The sequence below is a fragment of the Amblyraja radiata genome, chromosome 37 (genome assembly GCF_010909765.2).
Source record: "Amblyraja radiata isolate CabotCenter1 chromosome 37, sAmbRad1.1.pri, whole genome shotgun sequence".
Classification (NCBI taxonomy): domain Eukaryota; kingdom Metazoa; phylum Chordata; class Chondrichthyes; order Rajiformes; family Rajidae; genus Amblyraja; species Amblyraja radiata.
In genome coordinates, this window is record NC_045992.1 from 2,077,909 (window position 1) to 2,096,778 (window position 18,870).

The 18,870-nt window shown below is 42.9% G+C and overlaps 1 protein-coding gene across 1 annotated transcript in view; it reads right to left on the bottom strand.

The window, feature by feature from the left end:
• Positions 1-10: 10 nt before the first annotated feature.
• polr3a (RNA polymerase III subunit A) overlaps positions 11-18,870 on the bottom strand; it is a 40,523-nt gene continuing 21,663 nt past the window's right edge. The window contains exons 18-31 of the mRNA XM_033012921.1: positions 18,314-18,432; positions 17,716-17,853; positions 16,851-17,021; positions 16,043-16,156; positions 12,701-12,787; positions 12,415-12,497; positions 8,685-8,855; positions 7,477-7,570; positions 5,848-5,940; positions 4,649-4,813; positions 3,311-3,475; positions 2,193-2,324; positions 842-974; positions 11-712 (exon numbers count right to left, since the gene is read on the bottom strand). Coding sequence (XP_032868812.1) covers positions 564-712; positions 842-974; positions 2,193-2,324; positions 3,311-3,475; positions 4,649-4,813; positions 5,848-5,940; positions 7,477-7,570; positions 8,685-8,855; positions 12,415-12,497; positions 12,701-12,787; positions 16,043-16,156; positions 16,851-17,021; positions 17,716-17,853; positions 18,314-18,432 — 1,814 coding nt within the window. The 3' untranslated portion in view covers positions 11-563. The remainder of the gene's footprint in view (positions 713-841; positions 975-2,192; positions 2,325-3,310; positions 3,476-4,648; positions 4,814-5,847; positions 5,941-7,476; positions 7,571-8,684; positions 8,856-12,414; positions 12,498-12,700; positions 12,788-16,042; positions 16,157-16,850; positions 17,022-17,715; positions 17,854-18,313; positions 18,433-18,870) is intronic.

Here is an 18,870-nt window from a genome sequence, read left to right on the forward strand (position 1 = left end):
CCTTGAGTCTAAGAAGCACTGCGCAAGACCCAGCTTTTGGATTTGTGGCTGCCACAGGCATCTCCAGCCAGGTGGGAACTAGGTTCATCTGTGTAGTTCAACTACACACCCTGGTGTAACTACAAATTGCCCTTGGTTGGCCAGTGTTGTCACGTAAATATACTGTGGGTGGCAGCAATTCCAATTTGGGTGAGTTCATTCTCAGGAACAGAATCCTGTCGAACCGTGGGAACCAAATAAACATCTCAAATCAGTCATAGGTTATTTCCAAGCTTCATAAAATCTCAATATCTTGAGCTTATGAATACATGAATTTACTAAACCCATATGCTCGCAACAAAATCCATAATCTTGCCACTGAAATTAATCTCATTTTAGCAGCCACTCAACGATTATATCCTTGTACCTACTCTCTCTAGAGCAGCAATTCTTTCGCATGGTCTGCAGTTCGGTGTAGATGGTTTCCAGGAGTTTGGTCTGCATTTTTACAGAAATCCCAATCTCAGCTGCAGGTTTTGAAACACGTTGCAGAATGCCGTCACCCTGGTTCCAGGCACTTCTTGCTACGTAATCAGTGAGATATGGAACTCATTATTGTCAAATATCAGTGGTCTCTTGGGTGGGTCTGGGTCCTTGTCAGCTTTGTGGAGCAGTTTGAACAGTCCCGTTCCTATGTTCATTGGGATTCCCATGATAATGCATTCTGACACACCTTCGGAGACAAAAGGAAGAGCAGTGTGGTTAGGAGGAGCAGAGAGGATGAAAGCTGATGACTAAACACCATGACCAAAGCTTTTGTTAATCAAAATAATTCAACACTGAAACAACATGTCTTACTTACCACAAACAGAGTCTTTCTGTCCAAAGTAGGCTGCATCAAACAAGTGATCTGCAGTTTTCTCAAATGATGCCAACATCAGAACACTCTCTTTCATTTTCGCTAAGCCAAATCGTGTTATTCCCAACACTTCACCCTGCAGAGTTAAGGAGGCTGCAATTATACGTGCATCAACTTCAATGATATACAACCAATTCCTTGTTTATTTATTCTCACATGTACAGTGAAAAGCTTTTGTTGCGTGCTAACCAGTCAGCAGAAAGACAACACATGATTACAATCGAGCTATTCACAGTGTACAGATACATGATAAGGGAATAACACTAAGTGCAATATAAAGCCAGTAAAGTCCAATCAAAGATAGTCCGAGGGTCTCCAATGAGGTAGATAGTGGTTAGATGATAGAAATTACAAATGTGTCAACTGAAAATATCTTGGAAGAATTTTGGAAAACAAGGCATACTTTTTCAGGTGAGAATCAAATAGGAGGAAGGGCATTTCATAAATTCAAAATTAAATGAATAAATTTGAAAATCCATTAATTTTAAAGAGACAGAAATTTCACACAAATTGTATGAGGAACATTTATGTAAATATAATTTTAAGACCAAATTGGAGGAATACTAAAGGGACATGGCCTCCTCAAACTTTATTCCACCAATATGCTGCTTGAAGCCCAGGGGCATCTCGAACAAGTAAATGTTGCTCAACCCACTGAGTCTTCCTAGTTGAAGGCTTTCCCTTGCTCAGCAGTGCTTTTGACACATTGAGGACATTCATCAGACAAATTAGGAACTGAAGAAAGATCACGTGGAACATAGAAACATAGACAATAGGTGCAGGAGTAGGTCATTCGGCCCTTTGAGCCAGCTATTCAATATTGTCATGGCTGATCATCCAAAATTAGTACCCCTTTCCTACTTTCTCCCCATATCCCTTGATTCCGTTAGCCCCAAGAGGTAAATCTAACTCTCTCTTGAAAACATCATGTGAATTGGCCTCCACTGCCTTCTGTGGCAGAGAATTCCACAGATTCACAACTCTCTGGGTGAAATCTGTCTTAAATGACCTACCCCTTATTCTTAAACTGTGACCCCTGGTTCTGGACTCCCCCAACATCGGAAACATTTTTCCTGCATCTAGCCTGTCCAATCCCGTAAGAATTTTATATGTTTCTCTCATCCTTCTAAGTTTCTGTGAATATAAGCCCAGTCGACCCATTCTTTCATCCCGGGAAATAACCTGGTGAACCTACGCTGCACTCCCTCAATAGCAAGAATGCCCTTCCTCAAATAAGGGGAGCCTAATCTAATTCTCGTCTCTCTCTGCAAATGCTTCTTGTTCTGGTATTCACCTTGTAAGTCATCAGGTCCGACAGAAGCATGACATGCCTTCTGTCAATGCTCATCCCGTGATTTTTCATGGTGTACTGGATCTCGTGGATGATGGTGGATCGAGCAGCTTCGATACCTAAGGTCTTCTCTACCTGTGAATCATTACAAAATACAAACTCACAAACAAAACCATCGACTTCTAACCAAAAGATTTACAAGCTGGGACACCCCGACAAGGCCAACATTACAAAAATAGAATGTGCAAACTGCTCACAGTTAGCGCCTAATGTCGGGATCAAACCTGGATCTCTGGCGCTGTGAGGCAGCAGCTCTACCAGCAGTGCCAATACTGAAGATAAACCTTCAGAAAAAGCAGGACACTCAGATTTATACTGAGCTGGCCTTGTGGTGAAGCATGGGACAAACTTCTCACTCTCAATTCCCAATACAATCGTTCAGCTTGTGTAGGAAGGAACTGCAGATGCTGGTTTAAGCCGAAGAGAGACACAAAAAAGTTGGAGTAACTCAGCGGGACAGGCAGCATCTCTGGGGAGAAGCAATGGGTGACGTTTTGGGGTGAGACCTGAGAGTCTGAAGCAGGGTCTCGACCTGAAACGTCACCCATTACTTGTCTCTGGAGATGCTGGAGTTACTCCAGCTTTTTGTGTCTATAATCGTTCAGGTTTAAGGGATGCGGAACTGGAGAGAAGTTGCCACAGTTAGACAGCACCCTAAAAGCACCTGCAGATGGGACGACAGATGGCACAATGGGCTAAGTGTTCGGCTGGCAACCGGAAGGTAGCCGGTTCGAATCCCGCTTGGAGTGCATACCGTCGTTGTGTCCTTGGGCAAGACACTTCACCCACCTTTGCCTGTGTGTGAGTGATTGGTGGTGGTCGGAGGGGCCGTAGGCGCAGATTGGCAGCCACGCTTCCGTCAGTCTGCCCCAGGGCAGCTGTGGCTACAGAAGTAGCTTACCACCACCGAGTGTGACTGAGGAGTGAATGAATAATGCGATGTAAAGCGCCTTGAGTATTAGAAAGGCGCTATATAAATCCCATCCATTATTATTATTAGATGGCAATGCCACACACAGGGTACTGTACAGGGACAAGCAGTGCAGATAGATGTACATTACCTCAGAGGTGTTGTTCGATGTGCTTTCAATCCCTTTGACTCCATGAGTTGCCATGACTGCACGTAAGTTATCACCTTCCACCAGTAACTTGTACTTCTCTTTTCCACACTGCTCATCAATATGAATAACTGCCCTGGAGACCTCAGGGATGCCCTGGACAACAATCTGAAACATTGGCAAGATAGGCCTTCTTAAATGGTGAATCACACACTAAGGCGAAGGCACAGTCACAATTTTAAATAGCCATGAACTATATTCTAAGCATGAAATAACACTCAATAATGTAATGATTTTAGGAATTTAGGAATTTGGAATAAGGAATTTAGAGTTGGATTTAGTCAATGTGAGCAGAGAGCTAGATTTTATCTACCCATGAAACAAGTTTACAGTATTTAACTCAGCACATGATACAGGAAAAGCACTTTGATTCCAAGCAGAGGATGGTTCTGATTAGTTTAGTTTAGAGGTACAGCACAGAAACAGGCCCTTTGGCCCGCTGAGTCCGTGCCGACCTGCAATCACCGATGCACCAGTTCTATCCTACACACCAGCGTCAATTGGCATCGACCAAATAACCCCACAAACCTGCACGTCTATCAAATGTGGTTGAAAACCACATGGAGAAAACCCGCACTGTTACAGGGAGAACGTGCAAACTCCACACAGACACAGCACCCATAGATCTCTAACACACTGCTTGCAAGTTTGCAGAAATGGTTGATTCTCAAGGAGGGAGCTGGGAAGGAAGAGAGTGAAGCTAATGTGCAGGACCAATGAGAAAGAAAGGGGAAATAGGAATAAATGTATTACTCAACAAAGAGGGACATGGGCTGGATGGCCCCAATGTCCTCCCATAATCATTCCATGTCATCTTTTAGTTTAGTTTAGATTCAGCATGGAAACAGGCCCTTCAGCCCACCGAGTACGTGCCGACCATCAATAGCTCCTACGGTCTAGGGACAATTAACAGAAGCCAATTAACCTACAAACCTACACATCTTTGGACTGTGGGAGGAGACCATGATCCCGGAGAAAACACACCCAGGTCACAGGGAGAACATACAAACTCCGGATAAACGTCCCTCTCCTTCACCATCTGGCACCAAATTCTGTTTACTCCAAAAGCAAGACACACCAATTTGTAAATCTTACAAATTTGGTGCTTTTCCCCCCCCATTAATTTTATTAAGTTATATAAAAGGTGATGAGAGGTGCATGCTAACAGCTAGCAGATGCATTATTGCTGCACATGCCAACATGCTTGTTGTGCATTCTGAACCCATTTCACCTCCGCTGGACTCTGAGGTAGGCCTGGCTCAGCCTTTCCATCTACCTTACCTTCGGCAGCTCTTCTTTGAGAAACTGAAGCACGTAGTACATTGAACTCTTGCTGTTCTCTCGAGGTGTGACGCATACCACTGCCTCGCCATGGACCGCAATGTCGCCTGGTTTCACTCGCAGCTTCGACGCGCAGATGGAATAGCGCACGGTTTCTGCATTCACCTTGAAATCAAGAGCAAGTAGAAAATTACTTTGGTCTCAAATCATTCTTGCAGAGTGAAACTCTTGAGTTCAGCTGAAGCAGCTTGCCCCCAAGAAAGAATGACTTTAGTTTTGTTTAGTTTAGTTATACAGCGCGGAAAGAGGCCATTCAGCCCACCGAGTCCGCGCCGACTAGCGATCCCCGCACACGAACACTATCCTGCACACTCTAGGGACAATTTGCTATTTTACTGAAGCCAATTAACCTACATACCTGTTCGTCTTTGGAGTATCGGAGGAAACACACGCGGGTCACGGGGGAACGTACAATTCCGTACGCACCGTAGTCAGAATCAAACCCAGGTCTCTGGCGCTGAAAGGCAGCAAATGTACCGCTGCGCCACCGTGCCGCCCATTTCAAGGTGACTTGTGTGTGGAGACACAAGAGATTGCAGATGCTGCAATTTTGAGCAAAAGGCAAAGTGCTGGAGGAACCCAGTGGCGGAGGCAGCATTTGGATTTGGCGATGTTCAGTTTGATGCGTCTAGGGCCGCGTGGATGCTTGATAAATTAAGGATATGAATATGTTTTGCTTATTGTGTAGTAATGTGGTACTTTTCATGGAGTTTTTTAACCTCTGGCTCAGGCAGCAAATGAAAGGTTAATGACCCTTTGGCGCGGCATGGTGTGGCAGCAGTAGAGCTGCTGCCTTACAGCGTCGGACACCCGGGTTCGATCCTGACCATGGCTGCTACCTGTACGGAAATTGGACGCTCTCTCCGTGACCATGTGGGTTTCCTCCGTGGGCTCCAGTTTCCTCCCACACTCCAAAGATGTGCAGGGTTGTAGGGTAATTTGGCTTCAGTAAACATTGTAAATTGTTCCTAGTGTGTAGGATAGTGCTAGTGTATGAGAATCGCTGGTCGGTGTGGATTTCTGTATCTCTAAACTAAACTAAGACCTGAATCACGAGCTCGTTCTCCTTCTCCACAGGCGCTGCCTGACTCGGGTATTTCCACCATTTGCTTTTTGTTTTTACTTTGTTCATTATTTACCTCCAGTCTCAGTAATCGGATTCTCTCCAGGGAGAGCTTGATGAGAATGAAGCAGTCATCTGGCAGGAAAACCTCCTCAATGTACTCCGAGATCTGAAAATTCACAACAACGACATTTAAACGGCTTGCTTCTTGTTACATATTTCATTCCAAACTCAGCAAAAGCGTTATAGTTCCAGCAGGACACAGTTTTTCCATTTTTATAAAACCAGCAGGACCCTTTATTTTAATCAGTCCTCGCAGTATCATGTTGCAGGTACAGTGGAGTTTATCTCCCTCTGCAGGTATCCGAACAATCTAACTGTGTCCTTGATTTCCCCCTTTTATAAGATACTAATTCAGATATCGCTGTGTATCAGGCAATAACCCTTCCGATGGCATTTTTAATGGTCAATCAACAGCCATTTCATTCAAGGCAAATTAAGATGTGCTGGTCTGTAAGTTAATTGCCACTAAAATTGCCCACTGTGTATAGGGGGTGGCTGCAAAAATGGGATTACAGAACTAGTGTGAATGGGTGATCGATGGTTGGTGTGGATTCGGTGGGCCGAAGGTCCTGTTTCCAAGTTGAATCTGTAAACTAAACTAAAAAAGAATGTTGTAAATAATGGCCTTACCAGTGAAACCAAGGTTTAGTAAATGAATAGAATTAAGTAGTATTTAAACAAGAGATACATAAAGCATTGATCAAGATTTGTAACGGTTAGCACTGTTTCATCAATCACAGATCAAATGTCTGAAGAAGGGTCTCGACCCGAAACGTCACCCATTCCTTCCTGTCCCGCTGAGTTACTCCAGCATTTTGTGTCTATCTACAGATCCCATGAATGTTGTTTGTAAGTGAAGATGAGGGAACAATCACTTTGTCCTGTGCAAATATCAAAGTGCGGGCAAAACTCAGCATCTGTGAGGGGGGACTGTACCAATGACGTATTCGGGTCGGGACCCTTCATTAGACTGATCAATTTGTCCTGCTACTAGGTCTGTTGACTTGACAAATAGTCCCACTGGTCGGGTATTGTTAATCCCCTGTCCCACGATGCGAGTTTACCCAAGAGCTCTCCCGAGTTTAAAAAAAAATCAAACTCGTGGTAAGTTCATCACGAGTATTTTTTTACTCTTGGACATTTTTCAGTGTTGAAAAAACTTCACGAGTTACTGCGTTTCCCAAGTACCTGCCGCTCGCATTACGAGCCGCTACGAGACATCCACGAGCTCCTACGGACCCGCTACGCACCCGATACGTACATTCTCCGAGTTCGAATCAAGGGAAAACTCGGGAGAACTCTTGAATTACCTCGTACAGTGGGACAGGGCCTTAAGGAAAATGGAACCATGAGATAAAATGGCTGGACTTACTCTGGACTTTGAGATTCTCTGCTGTTTGTGAAGGAAATCACTCGAATGAGGATTAAGGGGTTTGTTTAAATGTATAGAACACTCCTGGTTTACAGCAGTCAGATGACTTTCAGGTGCAATGCAGAGACATCTTCCAGTTTGGGAAGGTGTCACTGAAATGCTTCTTCCATTTGAAAACATTAGACTGCTGCACACTGGAGCTAGAACGCAGGGGTCCTTTGCGATTTAATCTTGACATTGTTTATAATACAACACACAAAGGTCACCTACTTCCCCGAGCAAAGTCTTTTCAATTCTTCCTTTCACCAGGCGGGCAAAGTCAGCATCGTCATCTTGAACAAGATGTGCCGTGATGATCGGGGTGCTGCAAGCAAAGTAGAACAATGACCGGTTAATTGTTGCCCCTGCTGATGTCTCGAAGAAAGAATTAGAAAAACAATTGTCGATGAGCTTGAAGCAGTTGTCACAGAAATGGATGGCACAGGCAGCAAATCATTCAGCCTAAAGAGTTTCAAGAAGGAACTGCAGATGCCGGAAAATCGAAGGTACACAATCGAAGGTACACAAAAATGCTGCAGAAACTCAGCGAGAAACTCTATGGAGCAAAGGAAATGCTGCTGCACCCGCTGAGTTTCTCCAGCATTTTTGTGTACATTCAGCCTACAGAGTTCAGTACAGGTTAGTTTATTGTCACGCGTACCGGTACAGCAAAAAGCTTTTGTTGCCTGCTATCCAGTCAGTTCGCGCAGGTGCAGTTGATGCAGGTGCAGGGTCCCAGTACAGCAAACCCAATAGTTCTCTTCCCTCAAACAAAGCAGGACCCAGCATGGGGGAACGCTGAGAGAATAAAAGGGGACCCGGCGTGCGAGACTCGCTGGGAAAAAACGGTGGACCTTTGTGGACTTTATGGAACACTTTGCAACATTGTCGGCACCCTGTATGTGGTGACTCTTTGCATACTTGAGCATGCAAAATAAAGAATCACACTGAGGCATCTCACATGTGACAGTAATGTGTCCAATGGGGCATTTCGGTTGACATGCACGGGTTGGGCTGAAGGGCCTCATTCTGTACCGTATGACTTCATGACTCATTTTCTAAATTTGGTTATAATGAGTATTAATATCCAGTGGATGTTAATATTACATTTTTTAATTCTTGCATTCAAAATTAGAACTCTAGATTACATGAGTAGGAAGGAACTGTCGATGCTGGGTGACATCGAATATAGATACAAAATGCTGGAGTAATTCAGCGGGACAGGCAGCATCTCTGGAGAGAAGGAATTGGTGATGTTTCGGGTTGAGACCCTGCTTCAGTCAAAGAAGGGTCTTGACCCAAAACGTCACCCATTCCATCTCTCTAGGGATGCTGCCAGTCTCGCTGAGTTACTCCAGCATTTTGTGTCTAACTACAGATTACAACTTGATCCAATAAAAAAATAACAGGGAGAGAAACATAACTGTAATTGAATTTACCTGATAGATTTTGATGCGTTGATGATTTCTTTTATTCTGGGTACGCCCAGTGTAATGTTCATGGAAGCTACACCAGCAAAGTGGAAGGTCTTCAGTGTCATCTGTGTGCCGGGCTCTCCAATACTCTGTGCACACAAGGCACCAACAGCAGAACCGGGCTCCATCTGGGCTCTGTAGGACATAAATATGCAGAAGATCAGGAAAATTCACACTTCCTCCATCCATCCATCCATCCATCTATCTCACACCTCCAGATTCAGAGGCAGTTTCGTCCCAGCTGTTATCAGGCAACTGAATCTTCCTACCACAATCAGAGCACAGTCCTGACCTACTATCTACCTTATGGGTCACCTTCAGCCTGTCATTGATCGACTTTACTGACTTTGGCTTCCACCAAATGTTATTCCCTTATTATATATCAATACACTCGATTTCAATCGTGTATTGTCTTTCCGTTGGTAGACAAAAGCGCTGGAGAAACTCAGCGGGTGCGGCAGCATCTATGGAGGGAAGGAAATAGGCAACGTTTCGGGCAGAAACCCTTGTCTTTCCGCTGACGGGTTAGCACACCAAAGGGTAAGAACCTCCCTACATCCAGCCCCCCTGCTGAGATTTCCTGGCATTTCTCTGGGGTCATCTCACTGTTTTTTTTCCATCCAAGTAGAATGATCCAGGATCCAATCAGAATTAAATGTAACTGTTGCAGGTTTTCTGAGGACAAACTGTTACGATAAGTTTACACTGATTTCACATCTCATAAGTGATAGGAGCAGAATTAGGCCCCGAGGCCCATCAAGTCCACTCCGCCATTCAATCATGGCTGATCTGTCTCTTCTTCTTAACCTCATTCTCCTGCCTTCTCCCCGACACCAGAACATCTGGTCTCATGAGTCATTTCAGATCTAAATCACAAACTGTTTGAAGAAGCTGTCCGAGTAGTCACACATTTGTACGCTTCTAATGATCCTCATCAAATTATTCCTTTCAAATGTAATTTTAATCGACTTTTGAATTGACAGCGGAAGCCGATTCCACCAACTCTTCAATGCAGGACCTTGATCTTGTACGTCAGAGCTTTGTGAATTAAAGAGTTCCTTCTTGTTCTCGAGTTTATTTTTGGAAGTCTTAGCTCTAGATCCACATCAGTGGAGCAACATTTCACAGTTTCAAACGCTTATTAAATCTTTCTTTCATCTGCTCTGCTCGAGAATATCCCTCGCCTTTTCATATTAAGTTTTTAATCTCTGCAGTGATCTATTATGAAAATTGCAATTAAATCTGTTTCCACCTCCCCTGCAGACAATTAATTGCTGTCATTCCTGTGTTATAGAATTCAACACAATTAAAAAGAAAGGCTATTTTCTAAAGACTGTTGCAACATCATAGATTTGTAGGCAATCTTTGTGCATTGTGCATGTGTAGATTCAAGATGAAGGGGAAAAGATTTAATAGGAATCTGAGGGGTAATTTTTTCATACAAAGGGTGGTGGGTGCATGGAACAAGCTGCCAGATGAGGTAGTTGAGGCTGGGACTATCCCAACTTTTCAGAAACAGTTAGACAGATATATGGATAGGACAGGTTTGGAGAGATATGGTCCAAGCGCAGGCAGGTGGGACTAATGTAACTGGGACATGTTGGTCGATGTGAGCAAGTTGGGCCGAAGGGCCTGTTTCCACACCGTATCACTCTAATTATACATGGTCCCTCTGCTGGTATTTGTCTTCACTTGTATTTATCCCTTAGAATGCCAGGATGCCAACTGTCTATCACAGCCCACAACCGTACTGCGATAGATCCATTCCAAGATCCAGCTGGTAAAACATCATAGAACACAAATAATTTCCATGCAACACAAGCTCGCCACTAGACAGATTAATTTAATTTAGACTTTAGAGATACAGTGCAGAAACCAGCCCTTTGTCCCACCAAGTCCACACCGACCAGCGATCACACTGCACACTAGCACTATCCTACACACACTAGGGACAATTTACAATTTTACAGAAGCCAATTAACCAACAAACCTGTACATCTTTGGAGTGGGAGGAAACCGGAGATCCTGGAGAAAACCCACGCGGTCACAGGGAGAACGTACAAACTCCATACAGACAGCACCCATAGTCAGGATCAAACCCGGGTTTCTGGCGCTGTGAGGTAGCAGCTCTACTGCTGTGCCATTGTGCCACCTTAAAGTTGACACGATTTTTCCAGGACTATAACCTTTATATAATTCTGAGCAAATATTAAAGCTTACAATAGAATGTCTTGTGCTGAAACCTCACCAAAGCTTTTGGTTCTAAATTAAGTCCCACCTTGGATGGCGGTCATATACCAAGGGAGTGCCACATTGTTTGAGATGTCATATTTTGGATGACTCATTAAACCAAGACCTCATCCGTTCTTTCATCCAGGCATTGAAGAATCCCAGGACACTACGTGACTATTTGAGGAGAGCAAACACCAGCCTTCGCCAACCCGCAGCCAACACCCAATTCCCAGCCTGCATTTATTCAATCATTAATATCCATGTCATCTTTCCAGTCACCTCCATTCATTTTAAATTTCTAGGTGTACTGTTCCCTACATCACACTTTCAAAGTAGTTGATTGCTCTAAAGAACACTGGGCCTGTGACCATGAAGGGAAAATGCAAGTGATTTTTCGACCTCTTTCTCAATTCCAAGCTTACTCATTAGCCAAGGGTGAATCTTAACACATTTTAATAAGAATGCTGACAAATAAAGTCCACTTGACAACAACTTGGATGTTCACTTGGATGATCAGCCATGATCATATTGAATGGCGGTGCAGGCTCGAAGGGCCGAATGGCCTACTCCTGCACCTATTTTCTATGTTTCTATGTCTAACATAGCATTAATGTGAGAGAGCCAAAGATTTAAAGGAGATATGCTCAGTAAGTTTTTTTCCCCACAGAGAGTGGTAGGTGCGTGGAAATTGCTGACAGGGATGGTGGTGTAGGCAGATATGATAGTTTCATTTAAGAGTCATTTTGGTGGGTAGACACAAAATGCTGGAGTAACTCAGCAGGACAAGCAGCATCTCTGGATAGAATGAATGGGTGGCGTTTCTGGTCAAGACCCTTCTTCAGACCCAAAATGTCTCGACCCGAAACATCACCCATTCCTTCTCTCCAGAGATGCTGCCTGTCCCGCTGAGTTACTCCAGCATTTTGTATCTACCTTCGATTTAAACCAGCATCTGCAGTTCTTTCCCAAACATCTAGTTAATTCAAACCTACTTTGCCTCGAGCAAAACCTTGAGTGTGAAGAAATCAATTCTATGTAAATGCGGCGTGAATCAAGCTTCCATACTATTGCATCGTAAATTTCAAGCAAAAATTATAATTTTATCGTTGATTGGATTTAAATTTCCAAATTCCCCAACTCTGGCCACAATAGAAAAGTAAAAATCGTCAGCACTGCATACACAATTAACTCCTTCTGGGGAATGACTATGTTAAGCCAGGAAATATCCTGTGCAGTGGGATGAAAAGCAAAGCCACATTGCATTAATAAAATGTGCTTCTGCATCAATACTATGGCCCCAGATTAAACACAGAGATGTTCTCCAAATGAAAAAAAATCTAAATGTCATTATGATTCTACACAAAGAATATCCTGAAAACAATATTGCTGGAATGAAACAATTTTGATATGGAATGTTAAAAATTGTTGACACATGCCTAAAATGGAACGTCAGATATCTCACCTCATGTATTTGTCTCTGCAGGTTTCTAGAAATTTATTTATTTGAGTAGGCGTTATTCGGTCCAATTGATACAGAACTCGAGGCTGAAAGAATAATGAGAGATTAGCACCAAAGGCTTTTGATTTTGAAAGCAATCCCAAAGGATCTAAAGTAAATATATTTTATGCAAGTTTATTAATGTTGTAAACATAATTCATATTAGTATTCACATTCAATAAATAACTAGATCAAAAGTCATCACATCTTATCTACAAATACACTCTACACACGTCAGAGAATGCATTACCTCGGTAGTTCCATTGTCATTAATGCCATATTTATCTCTGGTTTTCTTGATCTTATCTGAAAATTCCTTGATAAAATTTCTGATAGCCTAAAGAAAGCAATGTAGGAAGCAGAATAAAGTCAATTTAGAATTTTTTATAAGAAATCAAATTATTTATGATTGATGTAACGACGAATAACCTAATCAATTCCTCACTGATTATTTTACAGATCTATAATGTAGTTTGATATTTATCGGATGCTTGTGTCAAAATTTTATTTATTTCAAAGAGATCTCAAGATCGGATTAAAGTAAGGCTAGTCCTGGAAATTCAAACTTGTCATTAAGAAAAATATTCAAATTGAGAGCAAAGAATGGAATATGCTGCAATGCTAGTTCACAATTCAAATTAATAGGCAGTTCACGTACATTAGATGCATCACAATTAATCATCCGAGCCTGGTGTCACAACTAGGTTATTTCAAAGCACCGTGCCAAGTAAACATTCGAGATTTCATGCACTTGCAAACACCTGAAGACTCTCAGATATTATTTATTTCAACACTAATAATGAAAAGCTTGGATAGAGTGGATGTGGAGAGGATGTTTCCACCACTTGGAGAGTCTAGGACGAGAGGTCACAGCCTCAGAATTAAAGGACATTCCTTTAGGAAGGAGATGAGGAGGAATTTATTTAGTCAGAGGGTGGTGAATCTGTGGAATTCTTTGTCACAGAAGGCTGCGGAGGCAAAGTGAATGGATATTTCTAAGGCAGAGATAGATAGATTCTTGATTAGTATGGGTGTCAGGGGTTATGGGGAGAAGGCAGGAGAATGGGGTTAGGAGGGCGAGATAGATCAGCCATGATGAAATGGCGGAATAGATTTGATGTGCCAAATGACCTAATTCTGCTCCCATCACTTATGAACACACTCATCTGAGGTAGATAGTATCTAAGAAGGAACTGCAGATGCTGGAAAATCGAAGGTAGACAAAAGTGCTGAAGAAACTCAGCGGGTGCAGCAGCATAGATGGAGCGAAGGAAATAGGCAACGTTTCGTCCCGAAACATTGCCTATTTCCTTCGCTCCATAGATGCTGCTGCACCCGCTGAGTTTCTCCAGCACTGTTGTCTACCTGAGGTAGATAGTAGTTCAGGACTGCTCTCTGGTTGTGGTAGGATGATTCAGTTGCCTGATAACAGCTGGGAAGGAACTGTCCCTGAATCTGGTGTGCCCTTCCACACTTCTATGCCTTTTTGTCTGATGGCAGAGGGGAGAAGAGGGAGTGGCCAGGGTGCGACATGACCTTGATTATGTTGCTGGCCTTGCCGAGGCAGCGTGAGGTGTAGATGGAATCAATGGGTGAAAGTGTGACTGCACCACAGAAAGAGAGCAGAAATCATTGACAAATGTTTTCAGCGCTGATAACAATCTAGCAAAGGGCTGGCAATTACTGCCTGGTGACATGCGTTGTTAACAGATTGGGGAATAAGAGACAAGGTGGGAAGAGAATGTAGTATGATTGCTGGGATGTGTCAAGTGATGTTCATCTTACCACCATTTGGCGATATATTGCACAATATGTAATCCCTTTATCGTGTATCTCTACACTTTAAATGGCTCGATTGTAATCAAGTATTGTCTTTCCGCTGGTCGACAAAAATGCTGGAGAAACTCAGCGGGTGAGGCAGCATCTGTGGAGCGAAGGAAATAGGCGACGTTTCGGGTCGAAACCCTTCTTCAGACCTTTATCTTTCCGCTGACTGGATAGTACGCAACAAAAGCTTTTCACTGTACCTAACCATAAACTGAAGTCTGAAGGGTCTCGACTCGAAACGTCACCCATTCCTTCTCTCCAGAGATGCTGCCTGTCCCGCTGAGTTACACCAGCATTTTGTGTCTACCTTTGATTTAAACCAGCATCTGCAGTTCTTTCCTACACACTGACAATAAACTAAACTGAAATTCACTGGAGCCACGGTTGAGGTTTTGACCTCCAAACACACTGTTTATCCTTCGCTCCATAGATGCTGCTGCACCCGCTGAGTTTCTCCAGAATTTTTGTGTACCTACACTGTTTATCAAGCTGTGTTGGTGCTCTGAAGGCCACGATGAATGTCACCTACGTCCGCCTTTGCTAAACGGTTAGTTCAGTTTTAGTTTAGTTTATTGTACCGAGGTACAGAGAAAGACTCTTGTTGTGTGCTGACCAGTCAGCAGAAACACAATACGTGATTACAATCGGTGGCTTCGGAACGTGGGAAAGCGTTCAATTCCCGGGATGGCGGGACTGTCATATGCTGAGAGAATGAAATGGCTAGGCTTGTATACTCTGGAGTTTAGAAGGATGAGAGGGTATCTTATTGAAACTAATAATATAAGTTTATTAAGGGTTTAGACACGCTAGAGGCAGGAAACATGTTCCCGATGTTGGGGGAGTACAGAACCAGGGGTCACAGTTTAAGAATAAGGGGTAAGCCATTTAGAACGGAGACGAGGAAGCACTTTTTCTCACAGAGAGTTGTGAGTCTGTGGAATTCTCTGCCTCAGAGGGCGGTGGAGGTCGGTTCTCTGGATACTTTCAAGAGAGAGCTAGATAGGGCTCTTAAAGATAGCAGAGTCAGGGGATATGGGGAGAAGGCAGGAACGTGGTACTGATTGGGGATGATCAGCACATTGCATGGCGATGCTGGCTCGAAGGGCCGAATGGCCTACTTGTGCACCTATTGTCTATTGTCACATACTACAGGTCCTCATCATGGTCCTTTACAGTTGGTAGGTGCGCTGTACAGCAGGAGCTGGTGCTAGGAACAACTGTGCTTTGTGGATGTTAAGTGAGTGATCCAAAGCGTTTAACAGCTGTAAGCTTTTTGTTTTTCGATTTAAAGTGCTGTCAAATATGGAAGGGTTCAATTCTTCAAAATTTCCTTTTGTATTAATATTAAAATATTAAAAACAGTTAAAAATCTCAACCTTCAAGCTGAGCCTGTTAGGACATTTTAAGGTTCAGCACAGCAGTGAAACAACTGCACCAATACATGAATAGACATAAATATAAACATGCTGATATGAGGATTACAAGGTGTGAATTTGTAAATGATTTAATTAATTTTTGGCCAGATACAATGAACAATTAGCAGCAAAACCAATAATGGAGGCTTTTACAACAGTTCTTCGGGGAAAAAAACCACCCACATAATCATAACCATTACCTCAAAGAATTTCTCATAACTGATCCCAGTTAGAGCCTTTAGAAATGGGATAGATTAGTCAGTATGGAAAATAGAAGCAACAGGAGATAGAAGTTTCATTTCCATCAAAAATAAAATATGCTTGATGCGAGAATAAGTATTTTTGCTCACCTGCAGATATTCATTTTGACAGCACATGAACTCACTTCTCTTCATAATTGCCTCGGAAGTCAGTATCACTTCATTCTTACTCAGAGGCGGTTCATTGGGGGATGGATAGATGGCCTAGGAGTGAAGAAAAGCAAACGATATCAGGAGACACAGTCTCTCCCTTTGAAAGGTAAATTTAAAGTTTGATGCTTGCTCCTTTATATGAAATGGCGTATCTGTTCCATGGTTACTTTTATGTGATCAAACATTCCCATGAATAACCACATAAATGGGTTACCTCCAGGTAGAATAAGAGGTCATATGACAACAGTCTTGAAATGAAGATCTCACGGAAGCAACCATGTTATATTAGTTGACATGAAGATGGGTGTAGTCAATCTTGAGAGAACAAGGGCGGCACGGTGGTGCAGCGGTAGAGTTGCTGCCTTACAGCCAGACCTAGGTTCGATCCTGACTACGGGTGCTGTCTGCACCAAGTTTGTACGTTCTCCCCGTGGGTTTTCTCCGGGTGCTCGGTTTCCTCTCACACTCGAAAGACGTACAAGTTTGTAGGTTAACTGGAATTCTGTAAATGGTAAATTGTCCCTAATGTGCAGGGTAATGCTAGTTTAAGTAAGCAAGTACGTTTATTGGCAAAGTATTCACATACAAGGAATTTGCCTTGGTGCTCCGCCCAAGGAAAATGCTAGTTTATGGGGATTGCTGGTCGGCGCAGACTCAGAGGGACGAAGGACCCATTTCCGCACTGTATCTGTAAACTAAACAAAGTAAAGAACGTGTCACGGAGTTATCAAAAGACTCTCCTTACCCTAATGTTATCCAGAACGCGTTTAAACTCCAGTGGCTCATCCTTGCCTTCCATAGCTGCGGGATCCAAGCCATCTCCACCGTAGATAAACTGGATAATGTCACCTGTCGAGCTGCGAACCGTGAGGTCATACTGCGTGCAAAGATCCTCTAAAGATTTTACCAGACGCCTCTAGAAAGAAGCAAAACATGAGGAAAAAATATGGTTCAAATTGTACAAACCGCTAAATAAAATAATTCTTAATATTCTACTGTTCTCAGAAAACAAAGAGGAAGAAGATTGAACTTTATAGCCTTCCATCACAGTGAGGAATGTAGAATCCACTTATGTTTATGTTAACTTTTATGTGGTTGTGTGACTTGTTGCTTTTTCACTTGGTATGGCTGTATGGTAACTCAAATTTCACTGTCCCATTGACTTGGCCCCCACAGCTTTTTGCGGAAGTGAATTCAATTTGTGAATTCGATTACCCAATCTGTTATAATGCTAGGTAGACACAAAATGCTGGAGTAACTCAGTGGAACAAGCAGCATCACTGGAGAGAAAAAAATGGGTGACCATTTTTCAGAAGAAACATCACCCATTCCTTCTCTCCAGAGATGCTCCCTGTCCCGCTGAGTTACTCCAGCATTTTGTGTCTATCTTCGGTTTAAACTAGCATCTGCAGTTCTTTCCTACACATAATGCTGGGTATATTTTTGTTTTAAATATATGGGTGGGTTGCAAAAGGATGAAGTGGACAAAGAGAAACACAGGGCGAGGTCAAGTCTTTCATGGGGGCAAGGGTGGTGAAGTAATCTGGTGGACACGGTCTATTTCCATGCTGTATTTCTAAACTGAAAGATATATGAAACGCTGCTGTTACCTGCATGTACCCTGTTTCTGCCGTTTTGACTGCTGTATCGACCAAGCCCTCGCGACCAGCCATCGTGTGGAAGATGAATTCCGTAGGAGTTAAACCGGAATAGAAACTGTTTGCAACAAAACCCTTAGCTGCCGGAAGCTGCCACAAAGAAACAATTGTGAATATCATCAAAAGTTGTACAATTTGCAGAAGGTATAAAATTATTAGTAACAAATCTAAAGCCATATCATGATCACAGCTGTATAAATATTGGATTCAATATCCATTGGATGTGGAGAGGATGTTTCCACTAATGGAAGAGTCGAGGACCAGAGGTCATAAACTCAGAATAAAGGGACATTCCTTAGGAAGAAGATGAAGAGGAATTTCTTCAGTCAGATGGTGGCGGATCTGTGGAATTCATTGCCAGTCGGCTGTGGAGGGCAAGTCAATGGATATATTAAATGCAGGGATTGATAATTCTTGATTAATACAGGTGTCAGGGGTTATGGGGAGAAGACAGGGGATTGGGGTTGAGGGGGAGAGATAGATCAGCCATGATTAGACTTGTAGCCGGATGGCCTAATTCTGCTCCTATCACTTATGAAACTAAGCTCACCTTGGAATGCTTTTCAAAGTGAGGAAGAGATCTGTTCTCAAAGCCATCAGGAACTCGGGATCCACTAATAGCTTGCTGTCCCACGCAGGCAATCATCTGGGAGATGTTGATGAAGGAGCCTATTAAGGAAGCGTTCATTATATCACATTTAAAATATTATGACAGATTGAAGGGGAAAAGGCAGTATTTAATCCTAAAGGTTTGAAATTGCAGTTTAAATAGAACCCTAAAAATATACATAGCTGTCTAGGTACAGTGAGTGAACACAATACTCTAAATGTGGCCTTTTATATAACTACAACATGACCTCCCAACTTCTATACTCAATACTCTGACTGATGAAGGCATGTGGACAAGTTCATAAGACACAGGAGTAGAGTAACTAAAAAGGAAAATGTTACATTCATAGCTAAAATATTCAGGATTTTCTTTAAACATTGACTCAGGTGACATGCCGGATAAAACCTTCCTGTGAAATGGATTTCCACCCATGCGAAGATGTTGCCAGGACTCGAGGTTCTGAGCTGTAGAGGTTGAACATGCTGGGATTCCTTGGA